This window comes from Lucilia cuprina, chromosome 4 (genome assembly GCF_022045245.1).
Source record: "Lucilia cuprina isolate Lc7/37 chromosome 4, ASM2204524v1, whole genome shotgun sequence".
In the NCBI taxonomy this organism is placed as follows: Eukaryota; Metazoa; Arthropoda; class Insecta; order Diptera; family Calliphoridae; genus Lucilia; species Lucilia cuprina.
The window spans coordinates 16,632,977-16,658,072 of NC_060952.1; the positions used below are offsets into that span (position 1 = coordinate 16,632,977).

The following is a 25,096-nucleotide window of genomic DNA, read 5'->3' on the forward strand; positions in this document are numbered from 1 at the left end:
TTTTCTTAAATACAAAACAAAAGCTTGTATTTAAACTATAGAATATTAAAAAAATATATTTTATGAAATTTGTGTGCAATTTGTTTATAAATAGAATATTTTATATTTTTTTATATCATTAAAATTATGAGTATATTTTAAATGAGGAGATCAATTTTCGAACTCATAGTGTTACTTTTGGTTACTTGGTAGTGTTGTAGACTATCAGTTACAAGATCGTGGGTTCAATTCCCACAAGATATTCTGAAAAAATCTTAAAATAGTAGCCTTAGATTCCTTCCCAATTAAGATTTTTCTGCCAACAATTACAAATATTATAAGCTTTGTATACTTACAATTAAAATTTAATTTTACAAACTTTCTCTTTTCTGTTTCAGATGCATTATGTATTTAATTCCAACAAAAGGTAAATTCATTTTTTTTAAATAAAATCTTTAAAGCTGAATGAATAAATTGGTTTTTGTGCATTAATAGATATTCTATTTTGTTTGTTTAATTTTTTTTGTTTTCTCTATCTATCTACCAAACAGATATACTGCATAAACTTGTATTTTGGATAGGTATTTGTCTTTTCAAGGATTTCAATTTGAAAATTTTCTTCTATTTTTGTTTCTACAACTAAACATACATATATATATTTTTTTCTTTTTAGTATTTCAATTATTTTTCAATCACTTTTGCGTAATCTCACAAATCAGCTATTGTAACAATTTTCATTTGGGGCTTGTTTTCTTGTCCCTGCACTCCCACACATATATGTTTTCCCTTCTCTCCATATTTTACAAATAAAAAAAGTATAATCGTTAGAAATGCATTGAACAGTAAGTTTCAAATACTAGAATGCTGTTAAAAGAAGTAGGAGACAAAAAACATGTCTACAAGTTGTCATTGTCTATTGTGAATAGCAAAAACATCGAGAGAAAAAAAGCAAAAAATAATGTTTTGTTTTGATTGCTAAGAAGGAGAGAGGGGCGGTGTGTTGCTTTGGTTATAAATATATGAATCTAGGGAATTGATAATTGAGGTTTGAGTCACATTTGTTGATAAAATAAAGAAACAAGAACTTAACCAATGCACAAACAACTACCACAGCAGATATTTTCCTTGCTTCGTAGATGAGGATTTAAATTTTTAGTCAGTTTTATTCAATTCAATTTACAAATACATACATATGTATGTATGTATGTCTGCCATACGTACATATTTGCTGCCTAACAACCAGCTGCATTATGCTACATCAGTATATAGTTCATTTCAGAATTTTCCTTGTATTTTCTATTTTTCAGATTTGGCATAATGCCAATATCCTAGATGCCTAGTATATGCATGAAAACAATGAACACACATACACACATTTATAGTTAAACCTACATGACATAAAATACATTTATTTAAAAAGGATTGAGAGCGGTTAAACAAGGGTATGAGTTTAAAAATGAAATGTTGATTTAAGTCAGAAATTTCTATCTTCTTTTCCATTGAAATCTGTTAACAAAAATTTCAATAGAGAAAACACAGAAATAAATTTCACTTCACCAATTTTATATTTCAATCTAAAAGTTTACAGAAAATAAAAATTAAAAACAAATTCTTAGTATAAATAAAAATAATTCAACATTATAATTAATAAAAAAAGAAAATATATCTCTATTACAATTTAGCTTATGTCATTCCTTTCTTCATGCTTTCAATTTACACATACATATATGCAGTCACGAGATACAACTACCCTAACCCAAACGGAAATAAAACTGCACTTGTGTGTGTTCGTTTAATTTTTTTTAACAATTTTATTTTTAAATTTTAACAACAAACACATGCTTGCTCTGCATTTACAAAAAAAATACTGGCTGCCTGACTGCGTGTTTTCCCAACTATTTTTTTTTTTCTTCAATTTGTTTTTCATTCTTTTACTATTTTATTCATTCTTTAAAAGTTATTTACAGCAACATAACAAAAATAACAAATTAAAGTCTTTCAAAAGAATGAAAAAAAAATATTTCTAACAAAAATCGTTACAAAAAAGTTACACTTGAAAAGGAAAGAAACGTTGCTGGTACATAAGCAGAGAAAACCCAAAAACAAATCAGAAAAAATTGTGAATAAGAACCATTGACAATGACTTGTTCGTGAGCACGAGTTTACTAAAACACAGTTTTCTTTTTTTCTCTACTTTCTCTTGACTTTCACTTTTTATACACGTTTCAGTTGAGTTTTTTTCGTGTAAACTTTTGCTCTAGTTTTTTTTGGCAGCCAACAAACATTTCGATTTTTTCTTTTAAGTGGGTGTAAGTTGCTTGTTTGGTTGTCTTGTGCATATACAAAATTTAGAGTTTGTGTGATAATTTTTTTTTGAGTATTTGTATTAACCCTTTAAATTCTTATAATAAAATCATTTCACATTTTTTCTTTTTGCTATATTTGTAACAAACATGCATATTTTCGGGCTTATTATCCGATTGTTAAGAATTATTTATTTTTTGTGTAGACTATAGACAGTTGAGTTCTTTACACTATTGACTCGTCTATGAAATAATATGATCAATATTCTTTGGACTAGTCTATGAATTATTCTACTAGTCTTCTATCTATGGAAAAAATAATAACCATAATTTGAGAAGAACATTATAAGATTTATGGTTATAACTAATCAAATATTCTGCAAAAAAAAATAAAAAATAAAAATAATAATTACTTATTTGCAGCAACAATATATTTGTCGCAGTGAACATTGGTTAGTTGTGGTAACTAGTCTAACGACCAACCCATAAACTAGTCTATAAACGCAAAGCAGGATTATGGCAACTCAATAGAGTGGATCATGTAATAACTAGTTCATACTAGTGTTTTTACTGATCGAAATACTAGTTGTTGTCTAGTTTTGACTAGCCTATTCAAATTTCTGTGGTTAAGTCAAGTCAATTTAGTTACTGTAGACTATTGACTTATATATGGACTAGTCCTTCAAGTCCATTGATTTGTCATTTCAAGTTCATTGATAGTTTAGAGACTTGTATGTTTACTGCACTAATAACTATTCCATTGTCTACATGTGGTTCATTTCATTGACTTCTATATTAATTAGTCAATGGGTTGGTTTATTGACTACACTATTACCTGCCCAAAGTATTAGTTACTGTTGACTATGTACTAATATATGGACAAGTCCACTGACTAATATATAAACTTGTCTTTTAAGTATAGATTATGAAAAGTTTTTGAAGTAATCAATTGATTAATATATAGACTATTCGATTGACTAATCTATGTATGAACTACAATTATTGTCAAATTTCGTTAGTGTGTGAATTACGATATTCTATTGACTACCTATAATATGTATATAACCTAATTTATTAACTGATCTAAAAATTATTTTATAAAGCAGTTTGACTATTTCTTAACTAGTCTTTAGATTTATCTAATTATAAATCAGTATTAAAAGAAGTACACCATTTTCCATTCCTGACACATACATATGTATGTATACATATATTATATGCACCTATATGTATTTAATGGTTTCCATATATTAAATGCAGTCAACATTTTGAAGGTATTATGTAGGCTTTATATGGTTAAAAAACTTATACACTAAAAGGATTTTTTAAATGAAAATATATTTTTTATAAATTTCATTGTTAACTGGTATTGTAAACTGAAGTACAATGGATTAAGTTAGAAAAATAAAAATAGTTTTCAACCACTACAACAATTTTTTACTATTTTTAGCCCATAGATTCAACAAAACTAACAACATCTATATAAAAATTGGCATTGAACGAGGACACAGAATAGAAATAAAGAATAGAAAAAAAACTTTTACAAATCATATTTTTTACAAACTCTTTACTTTAAGTGTACACCCACATATGTTCACAACTACAACTATCTGCATGTGAAAAAAAAAATGTTTTTAAACAAGAACAAACTAAAACTTAGCCTTGAAATCTTCAACAAACTGCTGCATTATTATAAAAATATATATTAAAAAAAAGAAATAACAGAAATAAAAATAATACGAACAAAAATGTAATAGTTTCCAGTTATTCTTTCATTCAGTTGTTTGTCATCATAGTTTTAAGTATATAAAAATACTATAAATGCATTTGTACCTTTTAGTTTTTGCATTACATAGTTCTATAGTAGACATAGACATACATGCAGATGTTTTATGTATATAACTTTACATCTGGGAAAAATTTTTATTTCATTTATTCCATTATTTAGGTTTTTTTCTTAACTCGAACTATTACAGTTATATAATAAGACAAGGGACCCGTTATGGATTATTATAGCTTAGAGGGGAATTTTAATAAATAGTGTATTTTTATTTTGAGATTGGTTGGTTTTATCTACTTCCTTGTGAAATATCAAATTTATATGATATTCATATAAGTGCTAGATACTAAATATTTAATTGAAAAATGTTATAAAATATTGTTTTCCTAACAAAATATATAATAACATTTTACATATATTTTTCTGTTCAATGTTTATTAAATCAAATTTAAATTTCATCCAAATCGGAAGACATCGATTTTAAAAGTTGGTTTACTTAACACGAAATTGACCACATATATTTCTAAATTTAGTTTTTTTTTTAATTCTCATTGATGTATAAGTGAAAGCTGTAAAATAAAATCTTTCTTGTGACATCTGAATCACATTTTTTTTCTTTTAAGTTTTTCTGAATGTCTACTACCAATAATAGTAAAAGATGAGAATGATGAATAACGATAATAGTTTTTGATTGTTATTTTGTAACATTTCGTTTATTCTCTTTAGTTTTTTTTTATAAAATTTTCAGTTTACTTAAGTATATGCTTTTGGGATGTTTATTCAGTATATATTTATGCCAGACTGAATGAATGTATATTTGCATTTTATTCTCTCAATCGCTTATTCTTATATAGCAAAAAAATCAGTTTGAAAGAATGTTGAATTTGTCAGATTAAACTTTGTTTGATAATAGTTGTGCTGACTACAATAATCTTTCGTATTTCTTTTCATTTACTTTTGTAACGATTTTTTAATTTTGATGGCACAATTGGGATTTACAATGAATTTGATTCTTCAAACAAAAGTGAAAAAAAAACTTTTTCAATAAACTTAATTAAAATAGCTTGCTAAAAACTTTAATAGTTTTTACTCATGTGTATGCGAATAAATAGACGAATGTATAAATAATTCTAACACGAAGGTCATGCTAAAAGTTTTCGTGAAAACTTTTGTCAAGACTTAAATAGGATATATCTAATTAGTGTAAGTAGAAAATATATAGTTTATCAGATATTATTAATTCACATAAGTATGAAGTTGTGTTTGTTCATTGGAATTGGCACACATCGTAATATTGCTGCTAGATCCACCCATATCTATGTATTTCTAATTAAATTTTATTTGAAGCTAATATTATTTGTTGGAACATTGATGCGTATGAGCATTATTTTATTAAAATTTGTCTTAACTAATAATCATACGCCGGGGTTGGCAAATATTTCATGATTGTTATGGAAACTTACAGTATATATTTCACATCTAAAGGTATGCTGGTTAAAGTTGATAAAATTTCCGTTATATTCATTTTATTTTGGCGAAATTTATGAAAACAAGACAACCTTTTTCCAAAAAAAAATCTAGGTTTAATTTTATATATTAAAAAAATTATAAATACCAAAATATGATCTATAAAATAATCATATTTTTTCCAGTTTACCTATAAATAAAATATTAAGGAAATAAAATTAAATACACAACCCTTATGGCCATGAGTCGTTAAACCTTGAAAGTAAAAAAAAACTTTAACAATTTACTACATTAACTTTGTGTAAATTAGTCTGGCATCATATATGTGAATGAAAAACTGGGGTTTAGGTTGTCATGTTAATAACAAACTATATAAAATTTAAAACTATAAGAATTTCTAAGTAATTTTATTTAAAAAAGTAAAAAAAAAACATAAAATCAGAAACTTTAAATTGTTTTTACTTAATTGTAATAAAATTTTCCTCATATTTTTTGAAGCCACCTTAAGGTATATATTTGATAATTTACATAATATTAAAATATTTTTATGACCATTTCGTAATTTCAGCAAAAAATATAAAACACACTCAGCAATAACAATGTACTAAAGCCAAATTTATACATAAAAAGCCGAAAAAATTAACAATATATATGATTAAATTCATACTACTACACTTCTACGTAAGTACTTACTCGCATCATAACAACCCATTACAAAAATATTATACTTTACAAAAGGACAAAAAAATAATAACTTATGAAACAAAAACATCCTTTGCATGTTTATGTTAGTTATAATGGTTAGATGATATTTGGCTATTTTCATCCTATAAAATATCCTAGTACTTTTATAAATAGCTAAATATGTATGCACATAATTTTCTAAGCTAATTTTATACATAAATAATATTTTACGTCTCCTTTATTTCGCCTCAAAAAGGAATATAATGTAATATAATATTTTCACAAAATCTGTCAGAAAATAAAGCGTACCAATGCTAAATGAAATGTATACTATATTATAAAAGCTTTCTATACTTAAAATTACTTAAGAATAAGCATTCCTACTTACTTTATTTATACTTCTTTATGCAATTGTAGCTGAATAATAGGAAGTCTGATGAAATTTACAATTTTGTTTTAAATATTATAATTATAAATTACTAAGGATATGACTATGTGTATTTAATCAGTCAAACGAAATGTTGCCAACATTATCTATGTATAAAAGTTACATTGCCAACATTTTTGATATATGTTTGCTTTTAAAAAGAATAAAATAAATGACTGAATACTCTTATATACATTAAATTATTAGATTTTATTATATATGTTTTCAAATAGAGCTGAAAATTTATTACCATTTTACTGTAACACAGTTACATAAATGTAATGATAACATTTATTTAATATGCTTAAAAGCTATTACACTATGGCTTTTTAAAATTGTTAACCATTTTTAAAAGTTCAATTCTAGTTCTAGTTCAGTTCTAGTTCAGTTCTAGTTCAGTTCTAGTTCAGTTCTAGTTCAGTTCTAGTTCAGTTCTAGTTCAGTTCTAGTTCAGTTCTAGTTCAGTTCTAGTTCAGTTCTAGTTCAGTTCTAGTTCAGTTCTAGTTCAGTTCTAGTTCAGTTCTAGTTCAGTTCTAGTTCAGTTCTAGTTCAGTTCTAGTTCAGTTCTAGTTCAGTTCTAGTTCAGTTCTAGTTCAGTTCAATTAAACTGTTTTACCTCGCAAATGGTGTTTAGGTCATATATGTCTGTGTAATTTTATTTATTTAAACTCAAACATAAAAACAAGTGAGAGGAAATATTATTAAATATGAGTAACAATACACATTTATTATACAATTTTACTTTTATTATACAATCCACCTGTATCCTGCAGACATATCCACACTTATAACCATATTTATTTATTTACATGTATGCTGTTGTATAAATTTAGTTCATGTAGATTTGTTTGAAAAATATGCAAAAACATTTTTTTGTCAGTGCCTAAAGGTATTTGAAATATTTTTTAAATTTTCTATATACATACAGTATTTATACTACAAAAGGGACGCAAAGAGGTAAAATTTTTGTTGCTATTAGAAAGGTTGGAAAAAATTATTAAACGAAACATTTTTCGTTTTATACTAACAAAAGGAAAATACAAAAAATTGCCAAATTTTACCCAGTGAATAATTTGATAGTATACTAGGCATAAAACAGGGAAATGTCTTATTGTTTGCCATATTGTAAGTATGTTGATGCCGTTTGCCCTTCATTTTTAATATTCTGTAATATTTGATGTATTAGTTTTCTACTCAAACTGTTACCCTGGTTATAGTTATTTAAAAAAAAAAAAAAACATACAATTTAATAAATAAATGTGGAAGACTTCAAATGTTGCCAATTTTTTTTTCTACCTTTATGTGCACTTCACGAAACACACATATAATTTTTCATGCAGATTTATTTTCATCAGTCATGTGTCAATGTTTCAAAGCCAAATGCTTTATTATTCTTTTCAACAACAACACCAACAACAACAACAAAAGTAAATTCGAGCATGTTCAACCTTAGAAGTCCCTACAACAACTTGATGTATTTTTTCGGTGGAAAAAGAGACTTGGATCAATAAAGGATTTACACTCTTTAGTGATTTATGACCGAATTTAAAATTACTTATATACGATTTTGTTATACTTAATGTACGTTCAAAAGTATCAAATATTTACGACGAAGCCGTAACCACTATTTAAAATTAAATTTATTTTTGATTCTACTTGATTTTTATAATTGGAAATAATGTCGAAACAAATAATAAAGACATTCTATGCGGATGTCGTCAATGATATAATTAGTGCAAATAAATATGTATTTAATGAAATCTTTATCTTTAGTCATGTGATTTTTGTTTATTATTTATTAGGTATGAACGCGTAATTATAATAGTATGAAAATTGTGAGATTTTTAGAAAACTTATTAAGCTTATTCCATGGGATAAATATTTCATCGCAAAAATAGAAAAATGATTATCCGACGGTTGGAATACGTAAAACTGTCACTTTTAATAGTGTAGCGTATAGAAGAAAACAACACTTGCACACTCATGGAAAATGATTTTCTTCTTTTTTGCTCAGATTTCGGATGCTTTATGTAAATACGTGCTTTTACGCACTTTACTCAATTTGACATTTTTTCACATTTTATTGTATCTGTGCATGTATGTTTGTGTATGTGCGTATACTTCTTCCCAGTAATTTAAAATGGAGTCCATGTATCATTTTTACTTAATATTATTCCCAAAATGTTAAAATGTCAAAACTTTCTATGTCTAAGTTAATTAAAAGCGAAGTTGAACATTAATTTTGTCATATGGATAATATTCTTCCAATTCTTTCTACCACCAGAATTATTTTGTTGCATTCTGCCGAGAATAATTTTAAACTGTGCCCAGCCGATTTATTTCCTTCAAGTGTAAACAAATGGAAATATCAACATTAAAAAGTTTAACGATTTTTTGATTAAGTGCCTTTTTGGGATATTTACTGCAACCTGTTGGGTTTTTTGCTTTACTTTTTTCTTCACGTCAAAAAAAAAAAAAAAAAACATTGCAGGTTTTAAGCAAGATTTTTTAACACTTTATTGTTGTTTATTTTATAAATTTATTATAAGATCACATTAAGTAGATAATTTAAGAAACTTACAAGGGCATTTATTTTGATAAGAATGTATAGAATGGAGAAACTCCTGGGGAATGAGGTTTAAGAAAGGATTTTGTTCTTATTTCATTGAAATTTATCTTATGTCTTAAAATTTTAACAAATTGTTAAAATTTTTAACAATGTAAACAAAATTTTGCACATAAATAAAAATTAAGTTGTATAAAGAAAGATGTAATAATTTATATAAAATTCAGAGGACTTTAAATAAAAAATTTATTAAAATGCAAAAAAAAAAAATTGTCCAATTGATAATCAAAAAAAATAAAATTTTTTACATTGCTTTTTTCACAAATATGAAATTGTTTTAACAATATTGTATTTGAAAATATGAGATTAAAGTTATTCTCAATTCCAAATCTTAGAACCAAAAAAAAACTTTCCAAGAAATTAATTGTGTAAATACTTATTACTCTAAACAATTAGTTAAATTCTTCAAATTGAAAAAGTTTTCCCTATCAAAAATGAATATACATACTAGTTCATAGAATATTTAGTCAATTGAGTAGTCTATGGAATAGTTTTTTGATTAGTCTACGGTATACTATTAACTATTACATTGAATAGTCCTTTGACCAAGCAATAATTTTTTCAATTGCCTAGGCATCAGTCTAGTAACTATATTTCATATTTTTAATTACTAATATCCTCATAATGACAATATTTTTAGATGGATTTTTGCCTTTTCTTGCCCAAATACTTATCATGTTGCTCTTTTTTATTATATTTTTCTTTTTCATGTTTATCCTTTAATAAGGGTTTATCTATATTTTTTCTTGAAACTATAGCAACATTTAATTACTGTCAGTTATTATTGGGGATAAAATATAAGTTTTTTCCTAAATTTAATTAATGTCATTTTGTATGTCAATTTAATATTTTTTCTTAGCTTTAATTTGGATTTTCTTTTTGGGTTTGTTAAAAATAAAAAAAATAAATAATTTATTTTAAAAGAGGAAGAAAAAAATACTGTTAGGATTAAAGCATTCAAATTGTGCTGCTTTAATACTAGTAGTTCTAGAAAAAAATACTTATTTCAATAATAATGCTAATAATATTAAAGGTATATTTTTATACTTAAAATTCTACATCCAAGAACTTCCTAATTATTATCACGATTACATCCAGGAATGGAAAAAGAGATTTTGTTTCAGTATCAAAAAATATTTCAGAGAGTACTTTTTTGGATCTCAAAGTACTTAGATTAGGTTGATAGGAGGATGTGTACTACATCAAATCCGAAAAATGCACCTAGGTCACAATCTGGCCTGTTGTGCGCTCTTTATTATTAAAAAAAATATCTGAATGAATCATTCCAATCAGTGTTAGTCAGGAATGTTATTTCCGGAACAACATCACTTCCAAGATACTTGGATCTATTTTCGACGAATGCCAGGCAGCGGCAAAGAAAGTGCTCCAGGGTTTCACTGTCCTCTCCACATGCTCTACATACGTCTAAATCTGCACGTCCAATTTTGCATAAATGTGCTCGTAATCCTGTGTGTCCACTCAGAACACGTACTATTATACTAACTTCAGACTTGCTCATTTTGAGGAGATTTTTTGTTTTGCTCTCATCAGGGACACCCCATAGGATTTTCGTGGTTCTACCCACTGTTTCATTATTCCAAGAGGTCTTATGGGATTCTCTCACCCATATTTTAGTTCGGCTTTTGTTGCGTTGAATGGTTTTGCGTTTGTCAGTTTAACTGCATTGAACTCCTTTCCCTTTAAAGCTATTGCATTCGCTCTTTCGTTGCAGACTACTCCCGAGTGGGCTGGTACCCATATTATGTGAACCTTGCTTCTGGGAGAGTATTCAGTTAGAGCTTTCTTACAATACAAAGTACAATTTTTTTTTTTGCTAAAAGTTTGTAATTTCTGAAATTTATTTATACATTTTAAAGTTGGAATGGGCGTTATATGTTGATATGGTGTCCGTCCCTCAATGTTAACACTTTGATATAATTTGATGAAGTTTTCCCAGAAAATACATGGTATCTCATAGCTACGATACAAATATTACCACAAAATTGTACTTTGTAAAATGTTATATTTAAAGCACTCATGGCGCGTTTTCTCAAATCTCTGGACATAATATCTCAGATTCCAGATATGATGGAGAATATGAAGTAATGTTCATATACCACTAATGTGGTGTGGGGTAGAAAAATTATTTTACCAGACAGATTTACTACCGGTTAAACGATAATCGGATATTGAGATTGTTGCCCTGAAAGTATCAAATAAGACTCGGGAGTATCACGGTACTTTTGCACATCAAATAGTATCAAAAAAAGTACCATTGTACCAATTTTGCCATCCCTGATTACATCTGATACCTTAAACACAATATTTGCTCACAAACTGTAAAATGTAAACCGACCAGTAATACCTACTGCTACAAATACTATTTAAAACTACAATTACTTAACTTCTTGGGATTACACAAGTAAAAAAAAAACTTTAAATAAAATTTCTATATAAACTTTGTATAAATATTTGTATATTGCAAATCGAAAGTTTTCTCCGTTAAACTATTTTCAGTTACAAATAAATTTCAGAATTTCCTTTTAGAAATCAATTTTATTTACTCTCTAAAATAAATAGATAATATTTATATAATAAATTAAATTTAAGTACATCCCAGCAAAAACATGTAATGACATGACATTGCATCCCCAGCCAAAACTTTTTAATTATTAGCACTTGTAATTACTTACCATTTTAATGACTGCATATAGTTCTGATTACATAGAAGTACTTCAAAGACGTCTTATTAATAATGTGTTATTCAAATACTTTTGTAATTCATCAGTCAGGTTCTGCGTGAAGATATAGAAGCTGTATACGTTTTGCACATCATATACATTGATTGATTTTTCTAATTACTTGTAAGCGATTGTCGTAATTACTTGGTTCCAATGACATCTTACCTTATAATGACAGTTTTTTCTAAGTACTTATTAATGTGTTGTTAATAAGGTGTTATAAAAATACTTTCTAATTCATTAGTCAACTTCTGAGAGAAGTTTTCACACGATTTACATTAACTGATTTTTATAATTACTTGTAAGCGATTGTAAAAAGTACTTGCTTTCAACTAGACTTCAGAAAACAAATTTCAGCTCATGCTAGAAGTTTGGAAATGTAAGAAATTTGTGTGTAAAATAAAAAGAAAGATTCATTGACACAAAAAATGATTGCACTTAAAAAGACTTTCTTTCTTCTTGTTTTAATCTTACTCTTAATAAGTTTTTGAAGCAAGGAAGAAGTTGAGCAAAAAATAAATTACGTTAAAATGTCTTTTATTTACTATGACTTCGAGTTGGATTTACTTTTCGAATTTAATGACATTTTTTATGTAATTTTTACTTGTACATTTCAAAGATTTTAAAAGGGTTTAATAAAGTTTGTAGCAGAAGAAAAAAAGAAAATTTTTATCAGGGATATTCGTTCATAGGAAAAAAATAATGCAAAATTCTCACTAACTTCATTAAAAAGTTCATTTATTATTTATCAATGTGATATCAAATTTTTTAATTTTTTCTCAATTGGAGAGTCATTTAAGTCTCCACAGCCGATTTAATGTTTTTTATGTAAAAATCAATTTTCATATAAGAAATAGATACCATTTTAAATTAATTATATAAAAATCGATTTTTTGTTACAAATAATAAATAAATTTTAAATATTTTCTCAATTGAAGCGTGATCAAGAATTATTGATTGAATAATTTTTTATTCTAGATATTTTATTAGTACGAATATAATCTTATGTTATTTACACGATTATTCAAATAAAAGTTTTGCACTGTATCTTACAAACAAGATACAGTGGCTACACGCTATAATTATCAGTAAAACGACATGACAAAATTTTCAAATAAAATTAAAAATATTATAGTGTAAATACAAAATGTAATAAAACTTACTAAAAATATGGATGTTAAATTGAAAATCGTAGGATTTTTTTTAATTTTTTGAAAATTTTTAAAACGATTGGATTTTTTTGTTTTATTTGAGTTTTATTTTTATTAAATCAAAGAAAAATATAAAAATAGAAACTAATTTCAAATAAAAACAGAAACGAAATAAAAATTTACGTTTTTTCTTTACATTTTTCAAACTGAAGTTTCATTTTGTTTCAAAACTAATAGTGTAAACACAAAATATATTTTCAATTTGATTTTTTTGATAATCATACCAATTTTCATTTTATTTTGTTTTGGCAGTATAAAATAAAAAATTTAACGACTTCTCTCATAGTGTGTAGGCAGTGTAAGTAGTGAAAAAGTCGAAAAAACTTAAAGTAATATCAAAGTTTAAAACATAAAATTAATAAGGTCATTAATTGTATATATATTGAATATTTAATGAAAATTGAAGAATTAATTAACGAATTTGGTTAAAAATTTATTAAAAATATCAATTAAGCCGATGATTGAAGCAATCAAAGTATAACATTTAGCAACGCTTTTCCAATATCACTTTCTTTTTCACGTTGGAACAAATAAAGTAACCCAGGAAAAATTTAAGATTTTATTCTGAAAAAAAACTAATTTAAGAACGAGTGCAAACATAACCACTTCCTATTCTTAAACAACTACTTTGGAAATAGTTCTTACTTCTTGATCCCGATTCTCGAAAGAGACAATTTTGAATAAATGTTATTAATATTAACGTCAATGTAGAAAGAGTACAATTAAGAAAAATTAAAATGGAAAAAAAACTCGATTAAAAAATTAATTGTATCAATTAAAATTTTAATAAAAGGTTTTAATCAAATTAACAAAACACAAAAAAGTGTATTTATTTACTTATTTGTCCATTATAGGACAATTAAAAATTATATTTTAATCTTATTTAACAAGCATCATACCCCGACATACTATAGTAGACTAGAGTCTATGGTAGGAATCGAACCCACAACCCCCAGACTGATAGGCTAGCACACTAGCAATTAGCATACCGGAGCACAAAAAAAATATTTAAATAATAATCGTAGAAAGTGTTAAAAATAAACTGCCGATAACTGTTTCTGTGCATAACATGAATTTTGTATGTGTACCTCGGTAGGCTAAATAGTAGTCTGCTAGCTCGTCAGTCTGGGGGTTGTTGGTTCGATGCCCACCAGAGACTCTGGTCTTTTACACTACAACATGCGTATCATCATCGTCGCCCTGCTCGGTAAATAAGGTTAGAATATAATTTGTACAATTGTATTGTAATGGGCAAATAAAAAAATTAGTACCTTTGTCTAATAACAGGCCGACTAGCAGCAGTAGACATGACACAAATTACTTTGTAGGTTATCCTTTTACAAAAAACAAATAAATTCGAAAATTTGTCCATGACTAACAGCAAACATATTTATGTGCTTAACATAAAAACCCATTAAAATAAAATTTAATTATACCCTCATCTCAAAAAAAAAGACAACTGATTATTTCAAATGGTAATTGTCTGTTAAACTTAAATAAAATATTGAAAAAAAATACTTAAATTGTAAGTAAAATAAATAAATCGAAACACGCTTAAATTAAATATCATGTATCTCTTTTTGAATATTTTTCTCTTTGTCTTTATTTCGGGAGTGTTTTAAATATAATAATTTGAAATATATTTTCATTTAATATCTGTAGTAGTTTTACACAATAATTTTAATTAAATACATTTATTTTGTTTTTGTATTTTTTAAATTTGTTTTTATACAATTTGCATTTAAATACAAAAAAAAATTTCCTTTCAGTACATAAAAATATGAATATTTTTTATACAAAATGATTTATTTATAATAAAATAAAAGATGAGTATTTATGTATGATTTATATTTGTACAATTTATTTTATGTATATATATTTTTAAATTTTTCATTAAATATTTAATATACATACGAGTATTTATAGAAAAAATAAATTAAGTAGTAAAATAAAATTATACATTTATTTACTTTACTGTTTTTTTTTAGTTTAAATGCAAATAAATGTAGATGTCATCCATGGTTGTTCAGTTTATCCTTTTTTTCCATGTCCATTTTCCAATACGAGTGTAAAATTTTTTTGCATAAGTACATTTAGCGAAGTAAATATCAATAGTATGTATTAGTATGTATACGTATTATAATAGTGGTAGTAGTAGTAGTAATTGTTATAGTATTGTTGTAGTTGTTGGTCATGATTAATACGATATAGTAGAAGAGGTGTTTGTTGCTGCTGCCTTTGGTTATTTTAATCGCATACTTGTGTTCTTTTACCTAAACGTGGCTTAAATTGTACAGACTTTTTCATGACACGAGGTAGATATTGTCGTGAGACTGCATAATCGTTGGCCATATTTAAAGCGCCATCAAAGTCATGTCCTGTAGTAGTGGCAGCACCTGCATCAAACAGTTGAAAATCAATGCTGCGCCCCAGGCGTGGTGTACGTCTTGTGGGTAATTGACGTTCATTAGTTTGTACTACATAGAAAATGCATTTTTAGAAAGGATACAACGAAGGAAAGTATAGTAAAAACGTAAATATAAATATGACATAGAAAAAGGAAATAAGAAAAATTCCATAAAATATGCAAATTAATAAAGTAGAAGATACAATTTTAATAAAAAGTGTATTTATTTAACCTACACTGCTTTAGTTTCTGCAACAACATAAAGTACAATAGTGGGGGCATATTTTCCAAATCCATTTCCTGTGACACTGGCATAATAGCATTATCGCCTAATTCTTCCATGAACTCATTAAAATCTTTATACTCAGTATTGCCAAAACCGTTAGTACCACCACCTATGTTACCCAAATCAAGCTGTGAACGTTTTTGTCGTGTTTCGTAGGTGGCTTCACTCTGCAGCTGTGGATGATGTGGCTGTTGCTGCTGTTGTTCGTGAGGCAATTCCACCTTTTTAGCAGCCTAAATTTGTTTTGTTTTTTTTTTTTAATTTGGATAAAAAGATTGTTAGATGGTGTGTTAAGTATGTTATTGCTATTCTATTGTTAAATGAAGTTGTTGACAAGAAAAGTACATAGATATTTTAGTGCGAAACAAGGGTAGTTGTGAACTTGATATAATTAAATCTTCAAATTAAAAAAAGTTTTTTTTTAAAAATTTTCTATTATTAAGTGTGTTCGGGTGTTTTTACTTCGTTTCTTTATGTAAAAATATTTTTACTAAAAAATCATAACTAAAAAGCTTACGTACAAAATTTTCAAACAAAAAGTTTTTATTATAAATTATATTTATTATAAAAAGATAGGAAAATGTTCTATTAAAAAGCTATGTTTTTATGTACATTTGTTAAAAAAATTCCCAAAGCATGACTACAATCCAAATTCAGTTAATTTACACCCACACAAACTTTTCAATTTTCCTCTTTCATAAAAATTTTGTAAATACATTATTAACTGAAAATTGCCGCCTAAGTGTTAATTAATAGCAAGTGCTTACATAACTAACCACTTTTAACAAATAATTAATGTAAATTGTTATCAGGTGTTTAAGACAATTTATAAATAATTATACTCAAAAGTCTACAAAATTAAAGCCAGAAAATCTCTTGAGAAAAAAACATCTACATACATGTGGAAAAAACTTCATTATGTTGCAAAATAATTAATTTTTAATAAACTAATAAAACTTTAAATTAATCAAAAGCTTTTTGCAATTAAGACAGCATTCAATGGCAGCATTGAAAAGGTTTATTATTAAATAATTGCACTTAAATTGAAGATTTTCTTTATAATATTGTACAATATTTAGCAAGCAATCTGTAGGGGATTTACTAAGAAATCGAAGGGGGTGTGTGTATGTTTTTGCCAATACAACCACAATTGTAAGACATTCACAAATTGGTAAGATATAAATGAAGTTATGGTTTGAAATTACTTAGATATGCATCACATTTTATAAAATATTTATTATTGTAAACTACAAATTTCTTTAGAATTTTCTATTTTAGAAATCTTTTTTAATGTGCTATTGATTTACCTTAAGCAAAATTAAACTTCTTATCAGTATTCTTTCTGATATATGCATTATTAATTAATTAATTAACAAGAAATCATTATTATTTTACCATATTACTTAATACTCTTCATATATTGTATGTTCTTTTGCAAATTTTACAAAATATTCAAAAAAATAAAAAAAAAACAAAATCTAACAATTTTACCTTTTCAAACAACAAATACCACAATCAATTTAATGTACATTCTCGAATCATTACAAAACTTTACTCTCACACAAAAACAAAATTTTATTACGATTTCTAAATAGATTTTAACTGTTTTAAATAGAATTCTACCGAAACGAACAAATATTACCATTTACAAAGGACAATTCTTTTTCTACAACATACACCCTTTTCTATGATAATTGCTGGAAACTATAAACTTTTTTCTACACACAAAACTATACACATCAATTTGTATTTACAAAACTATTAGATACAGACTCACTCATACATTGTTAAAAATCTAATATTACAAAAATCTGAAATTGTCAGCAAAGTCAAGCCACAATACAATTCATTCCAAAAAATGTAGTTGAAATAGGACAATGAATGCAAAAAAATGCAGGAATTTAAATAGAAATCTTGTATGGATGTTGATGATTGCCAGAGTTGTGTAATTGAACTTGATTCTGTATAAATTGAAAACTAATGGAACCAACTTTTTTCACTTAGAAATATTGAATATTATTCTATGATAAAATTTAGCTATTTTATTTTAATTTATATGAAGAAGACTCTGCAAAATTATGTTTCAACAGTATAAATGTATAGTCGGACATAGCCCACACATTTTCAATATCGTACGTACGTGCTAAATTTAATCAAACACAGACAGACAGATGGCGACTCTGAACGTGAATCTAAGCCGATTTGTATACCTAACGGTGAGTATAGGACCAATATTTTTGGGTGTTACAAACATCAGCACACTCCCACTATAGTGGTGTAGGGTAAAAAATTTGAATTGGAAATGTTAAACTTTTTACTATGATTAATATTAATAAAACCTATTAAAGAGGTTTTTTGTGACAAAAAAGTTTTGTGTCGAAAAAGCTTTTATTGTTATGATTTTAATTCAATTTCTTTTTTTTTAATTATTTTAGAAAAGCTTTTTAATATTTATTGTAAAAAAGTGCTTTACTTTCAATCCAATTAGCCTAAAACAATTTGTTGGAACATATTTATTAAAAACTGTATCGGATTTTTTACCTAAAAGGTTTTGTTGAGATTTAATTTTATAAAAAACTTTTAACGTAAATTTTAGCGTTTTTTTCAAAATTTTATGAGAAAACTTTTTGGAACATTTTTTTGTAGAAGATTTTTTTTAAGAAAAAGGTTTTCATTAAAAAAATGAATAAATAGTTTCTTGTAATTTTCTACTTAACAACGCTTTGGTTAAAAGTTCATACAATCAAAAAAAGCTTTTCTTTTAATAAAATTTTTTATTAAAAATTGTATTAAATGTATTTTAAAGCTTTTCTTTCTATTTAACGAAAATCTTTTCTCAAGATCGAAAACTTATTTTTGGAAAAGATCTTAGTATGAAATACAAAAAAACTTTTGGTTTTTATAAAAAACTTTTTAAATAAACTTTTATTTGTTATTAAAAAAATTATATGGAAAAAAATTGTTTTATACTATTTTCTTTTGATTTTTTTAAGCAATATTTAAAAAATATCAAAATATCAGTTTGGCTAATTTAGTTGGTAACACTTCTTTCATACATCTATCACACTCTTCCCCTATGACTTAAAAGGAAAAAATGCAAAACTAGAACTTGAAACAATAGAAACCCATTTCAAAAATTATTTCCTGGTACTTGATTCTTATTTTACACACACACCCCATGTAGCCCAGAAGCAGTGCTTAAATTCAGCATTTATACTATTTTGTTCGTAGTTTTTAAAAGTACAATATGTAAAGTGAGAGTGCAGTGAAACATTCAAATGAAATGTCATAAATATCATTTACTGTTATTTTTTAAACTCAGCTTTCCCCCTGTTGCTTCGTTGCTGTTTTTAGGAATTAATTATTACAAACCCATTGACAATTTTATTATTTTTTTTATAAATTTATTTATTCTTTAGGTTGAAAAACATAAATATTCTTTGTTACTTCTACAAAATAAAGCAACATGTTACAGTTTTGTTTCCTTTATTAAAATTGTTAAATAAAAATTTCTGAAAATTTTTTAAAGTTAAGCGTTTAATAAGATTCTAGAATTTACTAGGCCAGTAACTGATGCAGATTTTTTGAAATGCCTCAATTGTTTGGACATTTCTAAATGCTTAAGGAAGTGTTGAAAACTCAACTTTAATATCACATTAGAATCACATCATTTAGAACCACTTTTGAAGTCATTGAATATGAAATTGAAAAAATATTCTGGTAAACTTTAAGACTTAAATACATATAATTTCCTAGAAATTGTTTATTTATGCTCTTTTACATTAAAGATTTTTCTGTTGCTTCTGCTATTTGTTTATCTGAATGCTTGTACTTTCCCTTATCAGAAATAAAAAAAAACATAAAAATTGCCATTTCAGCCTCAAAACTTACCTCGTTTCGGGTGGGTTTAGACATGCTCATGGTGTAACAACAAAATGCGACTAGAACAAAAGTTAAACAACTTAAACCAGTCATGATAAAGCAAATATTCTGTCAGTTGTTGTTAAAGATATTTTCTGCAGATGTTATTTAAAGATTTGTCTGGTTTGATGTATTTCTTATTTTAACACTGACACAAATTTTCTAGGAATTCAACAAACAACAGTTTGCAAAAACTTAAGTTTTTACAAATTTAAAATTGTTGCACTATTTTACTTTTTGTAATTCTATTCTTATATATTATTATTTTTTCATATAAACTATAAAATGTTTTTAAAACAATTTCTATTTTTGAACTTTTAACTCTATGAAAGTTGTAGTGAAACTGATAAGAAAATAATCGAAAAGTTCAATATTTATAGGCCAAATCATTTTAAAAATAGTAGTAGGAGAATGTTGTTGGTCATGTTGGTAAATATAATGCTAGTATGAATGCTTAGAATGATGTTTGACATGATTATAATGTCAATTGAAGTATTAGTGTAACAGTTGGAAAGAAACATGTAGGAGACCATGACAGTTTAGAAAATATTATTGTTGTTATAAGCTATAGACAGATGTTGTACTTGTTTTCGTTTATTTAAAATTAATTTGTTAAAAGAATCAATCACATCGTTTATAGGTTGGTATAGAAAAATATTATCATATTACTTGAACTGCGGAATCCTGACCTTAGTATAATTGAAAAAAATATCTCCAATATTTTAAAAATGGGTAAAAAATTACATAATTTAAACTAATTTAGGAAAAAATATATTTTTCTGCAGAGTATTTTTAGTCAACAAAATGATTCTTAGAGGGTTTGAGGGACAACGCTTCCTTCCGAAATAGACGCCAAAATTATTAAAGATGTTTGGTCTTTCAGAATTTTATAGTTTTTTTATTATTTTTCAAGTGAAAAAACTCAAAACTGCGTAATTTTTAAGACCCATTTCGAAAATATTACAGAAAGAATTTTAAAAAAATATTGTACTAAAATCAAGATATTTAATAGATATTCTTAATTCGTAATCCACGGGACACCCTTTTAAACAAGAATATTAGACAAGAATGGAAACTTTTGTGTTCTGTACTTTTTGACATTGCATACCCAATCCCACAGATTAGTCAAGGGAGTATTTTGGATAATAGTCAATGGACTATTTCAGAGAATAGTCCACATAAGAGACTTGTCATCATAGTAGTCAAAAAACTCAAGACTACTACAAAACAATATAATTAGATCGGTCCATAGAGTATTTAATAGACTTTTCCGTTGAGCAGTTATTATATTATTAAAAAATTTTAAATTTCGAACATTTAAAAATTTAATTTTTTAAAAATTTTAAATTCACAATAGGACTTTTATTCTCCAAAAAGTTAAAAATTTTGCGTGTCAGGGAAGAAATAAGTCGTTACAATAAATATATTTCCTAAAAATATTATTATATTAGTTTCATATATTTGTTTTTTAAGGCCATCCTAATAAATGTAAATTTCTACAGACATATCAATAAGAATGTATAATTAGATTTCTGAATACCGTACATTCGATTTATGTTTCATAAAATAATAAATTAAAAGAACATATTTACAAAACTAAGAAGCACTCCGAAATGTACAATAAAAAATACATTTATTTTTTTTCTTCAAACACTATGTAGTTTAGTTCAAATTTTATATAAAAGCTTAATTAAGAAATTATTTTTGATACCAAAACAGGCTTAATAAATATGATTTCTCAAATCTCTCTCTCAAAAATAAAATTTATAACTTCTTTTATATCTTTATATTTTTCTCCTTTAAAACCATTACAAACTTATGAACAAATTTAATTTACCCTTTAAAAGTGTAACTACTAAACAAATTGAAATAATATGCAAATCTGCAGTTATAATAAATCTAGAACAACAGCATGATGATAAATGTCAATTTTTTCTACTTGGTATATGGCCTGTGAAAGTGTGCGTCGAAGTACTATAGAAAAAAGAAAAACAACACACAATAAAACAATGCTAAAAGCACTAAGTAATAGTGTTAAACGCTGCAGGATATAACAACAAATTTTTCTCTTTTAATTCTCCTTAAAAACAATAACAAAAACTCAAACCAATATTATTGTTAGCACTTACAACAAATGCCCCAACTAAGAGGTAACTGCAGCTTATAGATTTGTTGTTATATTTATGTGTGGAAATGTGTTAGACTACAAATAAATATATTTATTTTTTTTTTTTTTTGCAGTTTAAACTTAAGTAAAATCATGCTGTGATCCCTAACAACTCGTTCAATACAAGTCAGCACATTCCCTTCCTTCATATGTTTTACTTAACAATCATCACCTTCTATTGAACATCAAAATTTGTACTCTCTTATATGAAAATATTGCCTACACCATGCCCACAGAAAACAAATGATTCCGTTCTTATTGTATGGACAAAAAGGCTCACCAACCCATAGTTATTTGACTTTAGGGGAGAGTTGGAGAGTTGGTGTTCCTGCAATCGATTGTTACAAATCAATCAATCTTCCTTAAAACAATGTGACAAATGTCATTGTTGTTTTTTGTATTTTATCATTTGTTATCTCAACAACAAAATGGATTCAATAAGTGTGGGATTGGATTAACAGCTACATGAAATTTCATACTCTTCATATGTATTTAACGTAAAATAGACACACACTTGCACATGTGAGGGATGAGTACAATGGTAAAACAATATCAACATGCTTTATAAGCTATTAAATGGATAGAGTGAAATCAGCAACGTTGGTTTTTAGAAGGAGTTTTTTACTGTAATTTTATCCGTAAAGTGTGTCCCAGCAAAAAGCTACAAAAATGCTGCTTATTCACTAGTATTTAAAGTTATTATTATAAAACGGTGATGATATTGTATGCAAGTACTTACAAGTAACTACTTAAGTAGGCAGTTACAAATTGGGAGTTAAAAAGTTCTTTGTGTAAAAACTAATTGTTAGTCCGCAAAATAAAACGCATTTCTTAGTTAACTGATTATATCTAACTTATTATAAGATTACTGACAAGTAATGCAAACGGTAAGTAATAGTTTTTGAATATTAAGTTGCTATGTAAGTGCAAGTCATTACTAAGTTTTTGCTGGGTTATTTAGAACTTGAAAAATTAAATGTGTAATTTATTTGTTTAAAATCACAAATAAATCACATTATAGTTTTATACGTTTATCTCACGAATGTCGGTCCATGTACTATTTATTATTTGAAAATTATACTAGTCTTTATTAACATTATTTTAAAATCATACAAATCTTACCATAAGAAATCCATTTGGAGATATAATCAAAACTCTTACCTGCAAGTAAAAAAGGATAAAAATATGTTAGCTAATTAAACAAATTTTTTATATAATTGTAATGAAAATAATTATTTTAATAATTCAAATTTATTTTCCCTTATCTAAAAAATCAAAATCAATTTTACACCCGCTCCTGGACGCTTTTCATGTAGTTTCACACATATTTGTATGTATTTTATTTAAAGCAATTTTGTTCTCTATATTTAATGATGGATTTAGAATTAAAGTCAGAATACGAAAAAACGATAACAAGGGAAATCAAGTATTTTTCCTAAATTATCGTATAATTTATTATTGTATTAACACCCAGTGGCATGACAATGTTTAGTTGTTAATTTAATATAAATAAATATACAAATTAATTAGGGTTAACAGTAAAAAAAACATTTTTGTATTATTATTGGAAAAATAATTCCACATATATTTTAATTAATTGCTGTTAAAACAAAAAAAATACATTTTTGTAAATATAATTATTCCGACTTCTAGACTTCATTTCTATATCTCAAAGTATAAGTCTAGAGGCATATACGCACAATCTGTAATACTACAGAATGTTTTTTTGGAACACAAGTATACTAAATGATGACACTGCAAAAGATTTGTGCATGATACGACTTTTTTATTTCCATATTCGAAATTAGCACACGAAATAACACTGGGATTAGTGACAATTATTCATAAAGTTTTATCATCTACACCAAGGACATATGTATTTATTTAGGTATAGATATACTTAAGAGTATCCCGAGGAACTGTCTTTTAAGAATCTCATGTTGGAATATGCCTAAATCGATTTGTATTAATGTACTGAATACAAGTAAATACAGTATATATTGTTATAAAAAATCAAAAAAAAAAAAGGTTCACGAGATACCATAATGTACATCAGGAACATTTAAAACATTTTACATATAAAAACGCAAAAATATAAGTAATGTTTTTCTATCTGCAATTAGCCGACTCACTCTGTATGGAAAGAAAAAACGAATTTTTGTTACCCCTCTAATAATTTACTTTCCTTTGTTTTAAGATGGCCCTTCGTGAGCTGGACTAAATAAAAAAGTGTTTTCGAATTATTTAATTTTAAATTTTAGTTTTGCTATGAAGCCATTTGAAAGGGATTTTAAAGCCACGTCCAATGATGTATAAATCATAAATAACATTTTGCTCTTAATTTTCATATTTCAAAAAATTTTAAAATTATTAGGTTTTCCATTAATATAAATAAAATGTATACACAATTTTAAATAATTACGCACACCACTAGACGCGGGTTCAAATGATACCTCATATCATATATTGAAAATTGTTTAGCTCAAGAACGGACAACACAAAACCAAAATATTTTGGGTAACATCATATATATATATATATAACACCGAATATTTTTAGGGGGATAACTCAAGCACCATTTTTTGTGAGCCGGTCTAATACATAATACATACAAACATTTGTGCTTCTAATTGTGTCTCTTCTGTCCAAACTAAAATAGAAAGGATTTTAGTTTTATTTCATCCGGCATACGATTATGTTCATGTGTGGGTATAGAAAGTAAATATATGTGTGTTTGTCTACTTTAATGAAAGTATCTAAAAAAATTATTAGTTGAAATATCATATTTACCATCAACATCATGTCTATTTATTTTTTTGTTTCTTTGTAAACACATACACAAATGTGTGTTAGCAGTTACCATAGTATTTTGTATTATCATTAAAACAAAACACAACGTGATGAGTTTTGAATATACATATTTATTTGTTTTAAAGTGATAAAATTTATTGTGTTGAAATTTGAATTTTATAATTAATTTATACATTCGCAATTAATTTAATTTAAATGTGTTTAAATGTATTTTATTGTGTGATATTTAATTATAAAAATTGAATAAATTATGTGAAAATTATATTAACATATATGAGCTACTAAA

General features: G+C 26.0%; 2 protein-coding genes across 4 annotated transcripts in view; one reads left to right on the forward strand and one right to left on the reverse strand.

Moving 5' to 3' along the window:
• The window catches only part of LOC111676147 (octopamine receptor beta-3R), a 95,322-nt gene that overhangs the window by 32,613 nt on the left and 37,613 nt on the right, over positions 1 to 25,096 (forward strand). For 2 of the 3 annotated variants that reach the window (XM_046949980.1, XM_046949982.1), the window contains exon 2: positions 378 to 406. The exons of the other annotated variant lie outside the window; for it this stretch is intronic. The gene's annotated coding sequence lies outside the window, so the exon portion shown is untranslated. The remainder of the gene's footprint in view (positions 1 to 377; positions 407 to 25,096) is intronic. 3 annotated transcript variants of the gene reach the window in all.
• On the reverse strand, positions 15,130 to 20,177 carry LOC111676129 (protein hugin). The gene is made up of 3 exons (XM_023437021.2): positions 19,803 to 20,177; positions 15,862 to 16,144; positions 15,130 to 15,695 (listed from the first exon to the last, which is right to left on the reverse strand). Exons 1-3 carry the CDS (start codon positions 19,884 to 19,886, stop codon positions 15,466 to 15,468), a joined length of 597 nt encoding a protein of 198 aa, XP_023292789.2. The 5' UTR covers positions 19,887 to 20,177; the 3' UTR covers positions 15,130 to 15,465.

Bases quoted from the DNA above. Each gene is read 5' to 3' on its own strand.
- LOC111676129 (XM_023437021.2), bottom strand. From the start codon at position 19,886: ATGACTGGTTTAAGTTGTTTAACTTTTGTTCTAGTCGCATTTTGTTGT. The intron at 16,145-19,802 runs GTAAGTTTTGAG...AAACAAATTTAG, and splicing joins CTAAACCCACCCGAAACGAG to GCTGCTAAAAAGGTGGAATT. The intron at 15,696-15,861 runs GTAGGTTAAATA...TTTTCTATGTAG, and splicing joins GTTGCAGAAACTAAAGCAGT to TACAAACTAATGAACGTCAA.